General features: G+C 43.6%; 1 protein-coding gene across 2 annotated transcripts; it reads left to right on the plus strand.

Moving 5' to 3' along the window:
• The first annotated feature begins 831 nt into the window (after positions 1-831).
• TMEM230 (transmembrane protein 230) lies at positions 832-13,881 on the plus strand. Of its 2 annotated transcripts, none has more exons than XM_008018955.3 (4): positions 832-947; positions 3,899-4,012; positions 7,065-7,187; positions 12,450-13,881. In XM_008018955.3, the coding sequence occupies exons 2-4, from the start codon at positions 3,914-3,916 to the stop codon at positions 12,588-12,590; spliced, it is 363 nt and encodes a 120-aa protein (XP_008017146.1). In that variant the 5' UTR covers positions 832-947; positions 3,899-3,913; the 3' UTR covers positions 12,591-13,881. The 2 variants fall into 2 exon arrangements, with proteins under 2 accessions (XP_008017146.1, XP_037846615.1); XM_037990687.2 differs by lacking the exon at positions 832-947 and adding an exon at positions 1,019-1,151.
• Positions 13,882-15,818: the final 1,937 nt, after the last annotated feature.

Genomic DNA, 15,818 nt, shown 5'->3' on the forward strand with positions numbered 1-15,818 from the left:
TAAATTACTTGGACTGAGTTCTAGTTACTGGACATCAGAATTAACCATGTCCAGTAGTAAGTATTCATTTTCCTACAGTGTGCCTGAGTGAAGAAGGAAACAGGCTGCAAAAGAGGCTGATGGAATTTTGGGGTGATGGATGTATTTCCATCTAGACTGGTGATGGTTTTAGGACCATACGTATTTTCAGAGCTCATCTATTTGTACTTGTGTATAAATTATACCTTAATAAACAACTTTCTAAAAAGCTTCATGTGCAGCAAAATGTCCCTTGTGGGCAGGCCTTTTACCTGGACAAGGCCTGAAAATAAGCACAAGTTTGTGGAGCTATTCAAGGGGAAGTATAGCGGGGTGTTGACAGCACAGACAAATATGCTATTCAAGGGAAGTGTAGTAGTGGGGTGTTGACGGCGAGCGCCCGTGGAAGGCTGAAGGCTAGCGCCTTGCAGCGGATATCTGGCCGCACTGACTGCTGGTCCTGAGGCTGCGACGGACTCGGCTTCTGCCTCCCTGGGAAGCCATGGCGCTCTCTAGCCTGGCCCCTGTTCTGAGGAAGGGAGAGACCACGTAGCTGGCTTGCCCTGGGCCTGACGGTGACCCAGGTGGGCGAGGACCCTAGGTGCTCGCCCGCCACAGTGGAGGTAGCCGGCGGCGGGCACAGGTCGCGGCTGCCTAAACAAAACCCACGAATCGGCATTCGACCCGTGCAGCCCCGGTGCCTCCCGCAGCTGATACTCGGTAAGCGATAGCCCGGGAAGCTGGTTGAGGAAACAAACGCTTCCGGCGACGCAACTTCCGACGCGCCTGCTTCCGGTACGCCACTTCCGGCGCACTGATCCCGGCTGGGGCGGGCTGAGTGGCCCTTAAGCGGGCCGTGCCATGCGACCTCGGGCGCTGCCAACCGTGGGCGAGCTCTGGGTGTGCGGGCGGCCTGGCGCGGCGCTCCGGTAAGGCGTGTGTGCGACGGGGTGGGGACAGAACCGTCCTTTTGGGCTCTGGGCGTGTCCGAGACCGCGCTTCCCGCCGAAATCAAGCTCCGAGTCATCCGTGTGGGGCATTCGTCCTCCCTGGCACAGTTTGTTTTACGTCTAAATTCGCGTCGGTTCTTATTTAGCTCTCTGGCAAGGTCTGAAGACGGGCAGGAGAGTAACGTATGTAGAGACACGTAATGCCAGGCACTGTGCCAAACGTTTTATGATGCTTTTAGAACTCTCGTAACATTCAGGTGCTGAGGGAGTTTGAGGGTAGTGGTGAGCTGATAAAAAGCCTGTTGGGAACGAAGACTGATACTTTGAAAATGCTCGTTTTTCTTTTTCCCCTCTTTTAGAATCCTCTTTGCCAAGAGTAAACATTCGTCTCCCCTCTCCCTCACGCCCCTGCAATGTGTTGTTTTGATGCGGATGTATGAATGATGTCAGGACGTACTTAACAAAAAAGTCTAAGTGCAAGTTAGATGTGGTTAAATTCCTTCAAAAACCACACATATTGGTAGTTTGAACTTTTATAGAATTAAATGCAGTCGGGATCACAACACTAAAAACCTAGTATTTGACGCAGTTTGATCCAATCTTTTTTGAAAAGTATAGAGATTAGCATTATGCTCATTTTTCAGTACTTGATTTCTAGACCAGGATGTAATAAATAAAAAGGGACACTAATATTTAGCACCAATTATTTAATTATGCTAGTTATTTTACATTGACTGCAAGCCACTTAAAACAGTTTGTTGGGCCGGGCACACTGGCTCACGCCTATAATCCCAGCACTTTGGGAGGCCGAGGCGTACGGATCAAAAGGTCAGGAGTTTGAGACCAACCTGGCCAATATGGTGAAACCCGTCTCTACTAAAAATACAAAAATTAGCCGGGCATGGTAGCAGGCGCCTGTAGTCCCAGCCACTTGGGAGGCTGAGGCAGGAGAATCGTTTGAACCCTGGAGGCGGGGGTTGCAATGAGCCGAGATCAGGTCACTGCACTCCAGCCTGAGTGACAGAGCGAGACTCCGTCTCAAAAAAAAAAAGAAAACAATTTGTTAATTTTTGGAATTAAGTATGTTCAAAGTACTTAGAACAGCTGGCATCTAACAAAGACTAGTTAAGTACTAACCACCATTATTGTGATGATGATAATGATGAATTTTCAAGATGCCAACCCAGAGAAAAACTAGTCCTTTTTTTATGTTGCCCTTATGCCCTTATTGAAATACTTCATTTTATTATTATTATTTTTTTAAAGACAGAGTCTCTTTCTGTTGCCCAGGCTGGAGCACAGTTGCCCGATCTCAGCTAACTGCAACCTCTACCTCCTGGCTTCAAGCGATTCTTCTGCCGCAGCCTCCCAGTAGCTGGGACTACAGGCACCCTCCACCATGCCTGGCTAATTTTTGTAGTTTTAGTAGAAACGGGATTTCATTATATTGGCCAGGCTGGTCTCGACTCCTGACCTCGTGATCCACCTGCCTCGGCCTACCAAAGTGCTAGGATTACAGGTGTGAGCCACTGCGCCCGGCCAGTTTTCTTTTTTTAAAGATATGTTTTTGAATTTAGAATTTTAAAACTTTGACTAAAATATATTTATCCATTTTGATCATATAGCTTTGTTACTTTATGGAGGAAAAGTGGACAAATAAAAAAAATTATTTTTATTTTATTTTATTTTTGACATAGAGCCTCATTCTGTCGCCCAGGCTGGAGTGCAGTGGTACAATCTCGACTCACTGCAACCTCTGTCTCCCAGGCTCAGGCGATTCTCGTGCCTCAGCCTTCCAAATAGCTAGGATTACAGGCATGTGCCACTGTGCCTGGCTTATTTTTGTTTTTGTTTTTGTTTTTTTTTGAGGTCAGAAGTTCGAGACCAGCCTGGCCAAAATGGTGAAACCCCATCTCTACTAAAAATACAAAAATTAGCTAGGCATGGTGGTGCATGCCTGTAATCCCAGCTACTCAGGAGGCTGAGGCAGGAGGATTGCTTGAACCCAGGAGGTGAAAGCAGCAGTGAGCGAAGATCGCGCCACTGCACTCCAGCCTGGGCAACAGAGTGAGACTCTATCACAAAGAAAAAGAAAAAAAGGAGTTCGAGAGCAGCCCGGCCACCATGGTGAAATCCAGTCTTTACTTAAAAAATACAAAAATTAACCAGGCCTGGTGGTGCATGCCTAAAATCCCAACTACTCAGGAGGCTGAGGCAGGAGAATCACTTGAACCCGGGAGGTAGTGGTTACAGTCAGCTGAGATCAACCCACTGCACTCCAGCCTGGGTAACAAAGCAAGACACCGTCTCAAGAAAAACAAACAAACAAAAAAACCCACAAATTTACGGCAAGAAACTTTACAGATCTTTTGCATTAAAGGGTTGATCTCTATCGAGGGGCAATAGGCAAAATGTTGATTTGAGTGTATTCCATTTCCTGCCCTCTTCTCCCTCCCTGTCAAACAAGAGAATCATTTGAGTATGTGCTCCTCTTGCTTTTTCTTAAAAGTGGGAGCAGGGGGACAGGCAATACTGTGGTGTCAGGTGGACCTGGATTTAAGTCCTCATTATTCTACCTAGTCTCTATGTGACTTTGGAAAAATTAAAAGTCAGGGAATCTTGGTGCCAAAATAAACTGGAATGTGATTCTTGGTGAGTGTCTTCACTGTCATTCTACAAGGACAGACCAGACTAGATATTTAATATATAGTGAGAATGTTTTCACTGTGTCAGAGGCATATCTGGTTCTCCATATGCGTATGCCTCTGACACAATGAAAATTGAGCAGTGAAGTGTAAATTGCCCATTGCTAGTCTGACATGGCAGCCCAGAACTCCAATGCAGAGCATCTAATAATCCTGAACTCATTGGCTGTAATGCACCATTGTCACCTACAGACAATAACAGGGTTTTTTGTTTTCAAACCGTAGCTGTGTCAGCGTGTTATGATGCCGTCCCGTACCAACCTGGCTACTGGAATCCCCAGTAGTAAGGTGAAATACTCAAGGCTCTCCAGCACAGACGATGGCTACATTGACCTTCAGGTAAATGCAGACGAGAACTGCAAGACTGGCTGGCTGTGTTTCTGTTGAGTTAGCCGAAAGACCTTCCAAATGGAGGGTTTGCTAACTCTCCCTAGGGATTAGAGGGAGCAACAAGAAGAAAACTGAGCTCTGAGACCTTTTCAGCCATAATTGCAGAAGAGGGCTGTGGCAGGGTAGTTTCAAACCAATTCCAGTATTGTCCATCTCTAAGAATTTTTAGTTGTAATGCCAGAGCCTTGCAGTTACAGGTTTTATTTACTTTATTCAGAAACTAACTAGATTGTGTTTTGTTAAGATGGAGTTTTTTTTTTTTAAGGAACTTTAAAATTTTCGTTAGGTGGAATTTTTTTTATCAGTGTTTATTTACACTTTAGTCAAAGCCAGTTCACCTTTTAAGGGAGAAACTTATTGCTAAAGCCAGCAGATTGTAGGAATCTTCCTTCTTTCCTGATGTCATGAGATCCAATTTATTAAAGGTATTCTTTGTGATAAATAGTAAGTGAAACAGAGTATTTATTAAATTTGTATCCTACCTTAACCATTTATAAACTAGTCAATACTATTATAGCATCTCCTTTTACGCACTTCCCCTTACAATAGCATATTCTAGGTGGAACCAGGGCCAACGAGGAAGTAGCAGGAACCCATCCTTTATAAATAAATAAATTACTCTTTGGACCCACATTTGAAGGAAAGATAAAAATAGATCTGGAAAGCTTCCAGCCCTTAGGTCAGGCACAACCATGAGCCAAACCTTAGAAAATTTGTCTCTGAATCTTAACCTTGAATTGAGTTTGTTCATAAGGCAGGTTTACTGGCTGCGTGGAACAAACAATTAATGGTTTGGAATAAACTGAAATTGCCTTCTTTTCCTTTTTTTTTTTTTTTGAGACAGAATTTTGTTCTTGTTGCCCAGGCTGAATGAAGTGCAATGGTGCCATCTCGGCTCACTGCAACCTCCGCCTCCCAGGTTCAAGCAGTTCTGCCTCAGCCTCACAAGTAGCTGGGATTACAGGCATGCGCCACCTTGCCCAGCTAATTTTGTATTTTTAGTAGAGATGGTGTTTCTCCATGTTGGTCAGGCTGGTCTCGAACTGCTGACCTCAGGTGATCTTCCTGCCTCGACCTCCCAAAGTGCTGGGATTATAGGCATGAGCCACGGCGCCCAGCCTCTTGTTTTGTGTTTAAGATGTAGTCTTGCTCTGTTGCCCAGACTGGAGTACAGTGGCGCAGTCCTGGCTCACTGCAACCTCCCTCTCCCAGTTCAAGCGATTCTCATATCTCAGCCTCCCTAGTAGCTGGGGGACTACAGGTGTGCACCACCATGCCTGGCCAATTTTCGTATTTTTAGTATAGATGGGGTTTCACCATGTTGGGCCAGGCTGTTCTTAAACTCTTAACCTCCAGTCATTCACCCACCTTGGCCTCCCAAAGTGCTGGGATTACAGATGTGAGCCACCGTGCCTGGCCTTTTCTTCCTTTCTTTTTCTTTTTCTTTTCTTTTTTTTTTTTTTTTGAGACAAGGTCTTGCCCTTTTGCCCAGGCTTGGGTACAGTGGCACAGTCAAGGCTCACTGCCACCTTGACCTCCTGGGCTCAAGCAGTCTTCTCACCTCAGCCTCCTTAATAGCTGTTACCACAGGCATGTGCCACCACACCCAGCTAATTTTAAAATTTTTTGTAGAGACAGGATCTGTTAAATCCCCATAAGTTAGTACAGCCATCTATGTGCCAGGCAGTTAATAAATATATGTCTAATAAATGAATGACCATAAAGTCAGTTCTGTTTTTGTTTATAAAAAGTTTCTTATGATACAATGAATGATTTATGGAATGAGATTCAAACTAGAGTGAATGACATTCCTCTGAGATTCCTTTGAGTAACTGTGAGAGCAATAACTAGAGCTTCATCTCTTGCATCTCTTGCCAGTCCCTTTTATTTCTCAGAGCTGCACTGGGTGGTAGGACATACTTAAGACACATAAAGCATCTAGTTTGGTTCTTAATTACCCTCCTGTTTTTGTTGTTGTTGTTGTTGTTGTTGTTGTTTTTGAAACAGGCTCTGGCTTTGTCACCCAGGCTGGAGTGCAGTGGTGCAATCTCAGCTGGCTGCAGTCTTCACCTCCTGGGCTCAAGCCATCCTCCCACCTCAGCCTCCCAAGTAGCTGAGACTGCAGGCACGTACCACCATGTCCAGCTAATTTTTGTATTTTTTGTAGAGATGAGGTTTCACCATGTTGCCCAGGCTGGTCTCAAACTCTTGAGCTCAAGTGATCCGCCTGCCTCAGCCTCCCACATTGCTGAGATTACAGGTGTGAGCTCTCCTCCCTGTTTTAAAGTGTTTGAGGCTGGGCTTGATGACTCACACCTGTAATCCCAGCACTTTGGGAGGCAGAGGCGGGAGGATTCCCTTCAGCCCAGGAGTTGGAGACCACCCTGGGCAACATAGTGAGACCCTGTCTCTACAGAAAATTTTAAAAATTAGCTGGGCATGGTGGCGTATGCTTGAAGTCCCAGCTACTTGAGAGGCTGAGGCAAGAGAATTGCTTGAGTCTAGGAGTTTGAGGCTGCAATGAGCTATAATTGCATCACTGCACTCCAGCCTGAGTGACAAAGCAAGACTCTGTCTCTAAAATCATAAAAATTAGGCAGGGCGCTGTGGCTCACGCCTGTAATCCCAGCACTTTGGGAGGCCGAGGCGGGCGGATAACCTGAGGTCAGGACTTCGAGACCAGCCTGGCCAACAAGGTGAAACCCTGTCTCTACTAAAAATACCAAAAAAATTGCTGAGTGTAGTGGCAGGCACCTGTAATCCCAGCTAGTCAGGAGGCTGAGACAGAAGAATCACTTGAATCCAGGAGGTGGAGGTTGCAGTGACCTGAGATCGTGCCATTGCACTCCACCCTGGACAACAAGAGCAAAACTCCGTCTCAAAACAAGCAAAAAAAAAAAAAAAAAACCCATAAAAATTAAAAGTAATTAATTAAATGTTTGAACCCAGGTATTTGCATAACGTTCTTCATTGTCTTTTTTTGTCTCTGTTTCTCTTCCAGTTTAAGAAAACTCCTCCTAAGATCCCTTATAAGGCCATCGCACTTGCCACTGTGCTGTTTTTGATCGGCGCCTTTCTCATTATTATAGGCTCCCTCCTGCTGTCAGGCTACATCAGCAAAGGGGTAAGCTGATGGGCATGTGGGAATAAGCTGTGAGATGTTAAAAATGTTAGCCAAGGCTCTAGTGTGTGTGTGTGTGTGTGTGTGTGTGTGTGTGTTTCCCAGTGGTCTATTTTTTTTTGAGACAGGATCTTGCTCTGTCATCCAAGCTAGAGTGCAGTGGCACAACCTTTACCTCCCTGGGCTCAAGTGATCCTCCCATCTCAGCCTCCCAAGTAGCTGGGACTACACGTGTGTGCCACCAAGCCCAGCTAATTTTATTTTTTATTTATTTTTGTTTGTTTTATTTTTTGCAGAGGCAGGGTTTCACTGTGTTGCCCAGGCTGATCTCTAATTCCTGAGCTCAAGCAGTCTGCCTGCCTCAGCCTTCCAAAGTGCTGGGATTGCCAGTGTGAACCATTGCACCTGGCCAATTTTTTTTTTTTTTTTGGTCGATTTTTTTTCCAATTTTTACGGGGACGTAGTAGGTGTATATACTTAGGGGATACATGAGATATTTTGATACAGTCATGCATTCATAATAATCACATCAGGCTAAATGGGGTATCCTTCACCTCAAGCATTCATCATTTGTGTTACATTCCAATTATACTTTTATTTATTTATGTATGTATTTGTTTATGTATTTATTTTTGAGACAGAATCTCACTCTGTCATCCAGGCTGGAGTGCAGTGGCATGATATCAGCTAACTGCAACCTCTGCCTCCCAGGTTCAAGCTATTCTTGTGCGTCAGCGTCCCAAGTAGCTGGAATTACAGACGTGCGGCACCACACCCGGCTAATGTTGGTATTTTTAGTAGAGACGCAGTTTCGCCATGTTGACCAGGCTGGTCTCGTACTCCTGGCCTCCCAAAGTGTTGGGATTACAGGCATGAACCACTGCGCCTGGCTTACTTTTAGTTTTATATATATATATATATTTTGTTTGTTTGTTTGTTTGTTTGGTTTTTTTTGGACACAGTCTTGTTCTGTCACCCAGGCTGGAGTGCAGTGGTACAATCTCAGCTCACTGCAACCTCCGCCCCCTGGGTTCAAGTGATTCTGCTGCCTCAGCTTCCTGAGTAGCTGAGACTACAGTGGCAAACCAGCACGCCTGACTTATTTTTGTATTTTTAGTAAAGACGGATTTTTGCCATGTTGGCCAGGCTGGTCACGAACTCCTGACCTCAAGTGGTCTGCCCGCCTGGGCCTCCTAAAGTGCTGGGATTACAGGCGTGAGCCACCACATCCAGCCTTAGTTATTATATTTTTAAATGTACAATAAATGATTCTCTAGTCATTTTGTGCTATCAAATACTAGAGCTTATTCATTCTATGTAACTATGTTTTTGTACCCGTTAACCATCCCCATTTCCCCCCACCTTTCCCAGCCTTTGGTAACCATCATTCTGCAATATCCATGAGTTCAATTGTTTTAATTTTTAGTTCCCACAGATGAGTGGGAACATGGAAAGTTTGTCTTTCTGTGCCTGGCTTATTTCACTTAACATAACATCCTCCCGTTTCATCCATGTTGTTGCAAGTGACAGGATCTCATGCTTTTTTGTGGCTGAATAGTACTCCATTGTATATATGTACCACATTTTCTTTATTCATTTGTCTGTTGAAGAACACTTTGGTTGCTTCCAAATTTTGGCTGTTGTTAATAGTGCTGCCATAAATATGGAAGTGCAGATATCTCTTTGACAGACTGATTTCCTTTCTTTTGGGTATATACCTAGCTGTGAGATTGCTGGATCATATGGTAGTTCTATTTCATACTGTTCTCCGTAGTGGCTATGCTAATTTACGTTCCCATCAACATTGTACCAGAGTTCCCTTTTCTCCACATCCTTGCTAGCATTTGTTATTGCCCGTTTTTTTGGATAAAAGCCATTGTGGCTGGGTGCAGTGGCTCACACCTGTAGTCCCAGCACTTTTGGAGGCCGAGGCAGGAGGATCACTTGAGCCCAGGAGTTCGAGACCAGCCTGGGCAACATAGTGAGACTTCGTGTCTATATTTTTTAAAAAGCCATTTTAACTGGGATGAAATGATATCTCATTGTAGTCTTGATTTGTATTTCTTTGATCAATGATGTTAAGCACCTTTTCTTATACCTATTTGCCATTTGTATGTCTTCTTTTGAGAAATGCCCATTTTTGACTGAATTATTTTAGATTTTTTTCCTATAGAGTTTGAGCTCCTTGTATATTCTGGTTGTTAATTCCTTGTCAGATAGATACTTTGCATATATTTTTTTCCATTCCGTGAGTTGTCTCTTCACTTTGTTGATTGTTTCCTTTGCTGTACAGAAACTTTTTAACCCGATGTGATCTCATTTATCTGTTTTTGCTTTGATGGCCTGTGCTTTTGGGGGCATTACTCAAGAAATCTTTGCCCAGTCCAGCATCCTGGAGAGTTTCCCCCATGTTTTCTTGTAGTAGTTTCATAGTTTTAGGTCGTACATTTAAGTGTTTAATCCGTTTTCGTTTGATTTTTGTATATGGTAGGAGATTTGAGGGGTCTAGTTTCATTCTTCGGCATATGGATATCCAGTTTTCCTAATACCATTTATTGAAGAGACTGGTTCTTTCCCTAGTGTATGTTCTTTTTTTTTTTTTTTTTTTTTTTCAAGAGAGAGTCTCACTCTGTCTTCCAGGCTGGAGTGCAGTGGCACCATCTTGGCTCACTGCAGCCTCAGCCTCCCAAGTAACTGGGACCACAAGCAGGTGCCACCACACTTGGTTAATTTTTTTTTTCATTTTTTATATAGACGAAGTTTTGCCATGTTGCCTAGGCTGATCTCGAACTCCTAGACTCAAGCAGTCCAGGAGTACAGTGGTGTGATCACAGCTCTCTGCAACCTCGATCTTCTGGGCTCAATCAGTCCTCCCAGCTCAGCTTCACAAGTAGCTGGAGTTACAGGTGTGAGTCATCATAGCCAGCTAGTTTTTTTGTTTGTTTGTTAGAGATGAGATCTCATTATGTTGCCCAGGCTGGTCTTGAACTCCTAGGCTCAAGCAATCCTCCTGCCTCAGCCTCCCAAAGTGCTGGAATTACAGGCTTGAGCCACTGCACCCCTATGGCTGTGTTCCCCGTTGTGTGTTAATTATGGTCAGTGTGAGGCCCACCCTAGCCTCCCAAAGTACTGGGATTACAGGCGTGAACCACTGCACCCGTTGGATATAGAATTTTATCAAATGCTTTTCTAGCATGGATTGAAATAATCATATGGTTTTTGTCCTTTATTCTGCTGATATGATTTTATCACATTGATTGATTTGTATAAGTTGAACCATCCTTGCATCTCTGGGATAAATCCCACTTGGTCCTGATGAATAATCTTTTTAATGTATTGTTGAATTTGGTTTGCTAGTATTATCCTCCTTATTGAGGATTTTTGCATCAATACCTGGTTTTGGTATCGGTAAAACTAGCCTCATAGAATGAGTTTGGAAGTATTCTCTCCATGTCTGTTTCTGTTTCAGAATAGTTTCAGTAGGATTAACATTCTTTTTTTTTTTTTTTTTTTTTTTTTTTTTTTTGAGACAGCATCTCATTCTGTCACCCAGGCATAGTTCAGTGGTGCGATCTCAGCTCACTGCAACCTTTGCCTCCCAGGCTTATGTGATCCTGCCACCTCGCTAGCAACTGGGACCACAGGCATGTACCACCATGCCCATCTAATTTTTGTGTTGTTTGTCGAGACGGGGTTTTACCATGTTGACCAGGCTGGTCTTGAAATCCTGAACTCAAGCAATCTGCCTGCCTTGGCCTCCCAAAGTGCTGGGATTACTGGAGTGAGCCACCATGCCCAGCCAAGTATTAATTCTTTAACTGGTATAATTCAGCCGTGAAACTATCAAGTCCCAGGCTTCTCTTTGCTAGGAGACTTTTTATTACGGCCTCAATCTCATTACTCTTTGTTTGTCTATTCGGATTTTAGGTTTTTTTCCTGGTTGAATCTTTGTTTTTATATTCATGTCTAGTACAGCAGATTCCAGCAGAAAGAACAAAAAGATTTGCATTTTGTTCTCTGTTGGCAAAACATGTTTTTCTTCCTTTGAGCAACAGTAAACTTCCATAGTTCCTATAAGGGAGGTGGTGGCAGGTAGACAAACTTGGTCTCTGAGATATTAGACAGTTTGCCCTGTAATAGTTTGGAACAACATGGCTGAGCCTGGCATGCAAGGGTCCTGATTGGTAAAGGGCTGTAGCTGGAGCAGCATGCTGTCATTGTAGCTGTGCAGTGCCATGGACGTATTGTCAGTGTTTGGAGAGAAATAGCAGTTCTGTTATATGTGTGGGGTCACTGTGCCTCATAAGTCAGTTCCTTCTTACATTATGTTTGGATGGAGTTCCTGTTGAGCTTCAATATGAAACCTTAGAAACCTAAAGTAGTTGGTGGTTCTTTCTCATGGGCTGTCCCCACATACACAGTATCTAAGTTGTCTTGAACCAATTCTGACTATAATTAACACACAACAGGGAACACAGCCAGCCAGGTGCAGTGGCTCAAGCCTGTAATTCCAGCATTTTGGGAGACTGAGGCAGGAGGAATTCTTGAGCCCCAGAGTTCGAGACCAGCCTGGGCAACATAGTGAGACCTCATCTCTACCAAACAAACATACAAAATTAGCCAGGTATGGTGACTCACACCTGTAACCCCAGCTACTTGGAGGCTGAGGTGGAGGATCACTTGAGCCTTGGAAGTTGAGGTTGCAGTGAGCTGTAATCACGCCACTGTAATCCAGCCTGAGCAATAGAGCAAGACTCTTACCTCAAAAAAAAAAAAAAAGAAAAGAAAAAAGAAAAAAAACCCTGAAATTCTGAGAAAAACACAGAGTTTATTGTAGTGGTAGCTGTACAATTACAAAAGGTGAAAAACAATCAAAGTGTCCAGCAGTTGTATGTGGGGCAGTTATGTAAAACTGTGGCATGTCTTTCAGTGGAATGTTACACATCCTTACAGCTTAAATATATGAAGAAGTTTTAATAATATTGGCCACAGGACACAGAGTATGTTGTGTTTACAACTAAGAGCTTTAAAAAAAGGAAAAGCTAAAATATCTGGATGAGAATGGGTCATTTTTTTCTTTATAATTGTTAGTACTTTGTAGTTTTTCTTCAATTTATAATCAGGAGGAAACCTTTTCCCTCGGTAGTATACAACTCAAAATGTACTGAAGAGTATAAAATACTGATCTAAGGATTAGGTATGAGACTTTATTTTAAAATGTGTAACTCTTACAGTACTAATGTGTTTGCCTCCTTCTGCCACCAGGGGGCAGACCGGGCCGTTCCAGTCCTGATCATTGGCATTCTGGTGTTCCTACCGGGATTTTACCACCTGCGCATCGCTTACTACGCATCCAAAGGCTACCGTGGTTACTCCTATGATGACATTCCAGACTTTGATGACTAGTACCCACCTAATAGCTGAGGAGAAGAGTCCCAGTGGAACTGTCCCAGCTTTAAGATACCTAGCAGAAACTATAGCTAAGGACTAAGGAATTCTTCTGCTTGCAGATGTTTAAGAAAATAATGGCCAGATTTTATGGGTCCTTCCCAAAGATGTTAACTGAACCTACAGTAGCTAATTAGGACATGCTCTGTTTTTCATCCCTTGGCCCTGGCAAGAGCTCCTGACAAGTTTTTCCACAGGAATATGTATCATGGAAGAATAGAGGTTATTCTGTAATGGAAAAGTGTTGCCTGCCACCACCCTCTGTAGAGCTGAGCATTTCTTTTAAATAGTCTTCATTGCCAATTTCCTCTTGTAGCAAATGGAAGAATGTAGTATGGCTAATTTCTTCTTACTAAGTAATTTATTTTAAAAATATCTGAGTATCAGCCGGGCGCGGTGGCTCACGCCTGTAATCCCAGCACTTTGGGAGGCCGAGACGGGCGGATCACGAGGTCAGGAGATCGAGACCATCCTGGTTAACATGGTGAAACCCCGTCTCTACTAAAAAATACAAAAAACTAGCCGGGCGAGGTGGCGGGCGCCTGTAGTCCCAGCTACTCGGGAGGCGGAGGCAGGAGAATGGCGTGAACCCGGGAGGCGGAGCTTGCAGTGAGCTGAGATCCGGCCACTGCACTCCAGCCTGGGCGGCAGAGCGAGACTCCATCTCAAAAAAAAAAAATAAATAAAAAAAATAAAAAAAATAAAAATATCTGAGTATATTATCCTCTACACTTATCCCTACCTTCATGTTCCAGTGGAAGGCCTTAGTAAAATCAAAGATCATTGAGTTCATCTGTAATGGTTTTTTACTTGCTTTCTTACTGACAGCAACCAGGAATTTTTTTTTTTTCCTGCGGAGCAAGTTTTCAAAATGTAAATACTTTCTCTGTTTAACAGCCCTTGGCCCATTCTGATCCAGTTCACCAGTAGATTGGACAGCATACAATTTGGATCATTTTGTCCCTTGTAAATCAAAATGTTCTGTAGATTATTCCTTTAATGGCTGGACTTTTGGCTGTTTCCTAATGAAACATATAGATAAGTGGTTATTATTTCGAGTTTATAACCCTATTGCTAGCACCTTGTATGATGTCATCATTCTCATGATTCCAAGGATCAGCCTGGATGCCTAGAGGACTAGATCACCTTAGTTTGATTCTATTTTTTAGCTTGCAAAAGGTGACTTATATTCCAAAGAAATTAAAACGTTGAAATCCAAATCCTGGAATTAAAATGAGTTAACTTTAAACATTTCAGAAAACATTGTAATGATTTTGTGATATCTTTAATCCCAGTACCCAGATCTACCTTAGTTTCTAGGTAGCTGGCATGGTGGGTCACACTCTACTTTCCCTAACTCTGAGGTATGGACTTGGGCAACTGGAAGCATGGACATGCCATCAGCTGAGTTGGAAGACTATGGGAAGAGCAAGTTTTAGATATCTACTCAGTATCCAAGTGGAGCTGTTGAGGAGGCAGTTGCGATGCATGTGTGTGTCTAGAGTTTAAGAGTGGGTCTTGGATGGAAATAGAAATTTGGGAGTCAGTATTTGGACAGTATCTTTAAAATCAGCGGGCTGTTTGAGATCACCAGTAGAGTGAGTGTGGTTGGAGGGGAAAAAAAAAAAGACTCTTGGAAATGAGGGACAAAGAGAGGGTGACCTGAAGCAGCCTCCAAGATTAGGCACTTTTGGTAGTGGGAATGTTGACTGGGGAGTCCAGTAGTCTAGAGTTCTTGATCCTTGACAGTGAATATGTGAGGTGATATATGAAGCTTTATCTTGGGGAGTGGTTGCCAAGCAAAGCTCAGATCAGAAGGTTTTGGCCAAACCAAATGATTTGGTTTGTTTGTTTGTTTGTTTTATTTTTATTTTATTTTTTTTTTTTTTGAGACAGAATCTCACTCTCACCCAGGCTGGAGTGCAGTGGCTGGCCGGATCTCAGCTCACTGCAAACTCCGCCTTCCGGGTTCATGCCATTCTCCTGCCTCAGCCTCCCGAGTAGCTGGGACTACAGGCGCCTGCCACCTCGCCTGGCTAGTTTTTGTATTTTTTAGTAGAGATGGGGTTTCACCGTGTTAGCCAGGATGGTCTCGATCTCCTGACCTCGTGATCCGCCCGTCTCGGCCTCCCAAAGTGCTGGGATTACAGGCTTGAGCCACCGTGCCCGGCCTATTTTTATTTTTATTTTATTTTTTTGAAACAGAGTCTTGCTCTACTGCCCAGGCTGAAGTACAGTGGCAGTGGCAGTCATAGCTCGCTGCAGCCTTGAATTCCTGGGCTCAAGTGATCCTCCCACCTTGGCCTCCCAAAGTGTTGGGATTACAGGCATGAGCTACCGAGCCTGGCCTGTTCGGTCCTTTTTTAAAAAGTTGATGCTGCTGGTCAAAAAAAAAAATAAACAGAAGGGTATAAAGTGAAAAGTAAACATTTGGGCATGGAGTGGAGAGTGTGCATTCACTCCAGCTTACCTCTCAAGGTTTTCCAAATAAATTTCTTAATATACCCCTTCCTGAAATGCTCTAAGCACATATATACATACCTAGTTTTTAAAACTTGGTCTCCCATTGTATGGTTCTATAATTTTTTCCCCCCACTGATTCTATTTTGTATATCTTTCCATATCCATGGAGATCAGTCATATTCCTGTTAATGCACATTATAAGTGTAGTTTTTCATCCTATGCATTTAGTAGTCATAGGATCGGAGCAGAAACCAACCAACTTCCTACCTGGGGTAGGAATCTCCTCTCCAGAGTTCCCTGAGGAATGGCCTTTGCTGCTCTATTTGAACATTCACACTTGTGATCTTATTCCAGCTGGCATTGTTACAGAAGTATCATTTGTGAAGCCAAAATCAGATTCCCTGCAACTTATATGCTTTTACCATAGTTGTATTATTTGGTGTTTTATAGAAAAGACTTAAACCTCTACGGCCATACTACCCTGAATGCTCCCAACCTCATCTGATCTTGGAAGCTAAGCCGGGTCAGGCCTGGCTGGTAGTTGGATGGGAGAAAAGATCTAAACCTCCATAATAATGTTGAACATTTCTTGACCCCTTTGCCAGGTATTCTGCCAAATAGTTTCATTACGTATCTCATTTTAATCCTTAGAAAAGTCCCGAGTTAGCCAGGCACGGTGGCTCATGTCTGTAATCCCAGCACTTTGGGAGCCTGAGGCGGGCG

This window comes from Chlorocebus sabaeus, chromosome 2, assembly GCF_047675955.1.
Source record: "Chlorocebus sabaeus isolate Y175 chromosome 2, mChlSab1.0.hap1, whole genome shotgun sequence".
NCBI classification, from domain to species: domain Eukaryota; kingdom Metazoa; phylum Chordata; class Mammalia; order Primates; family Cercopithecidae; genus Chlorocebus; species Chlorocebus sabaeus.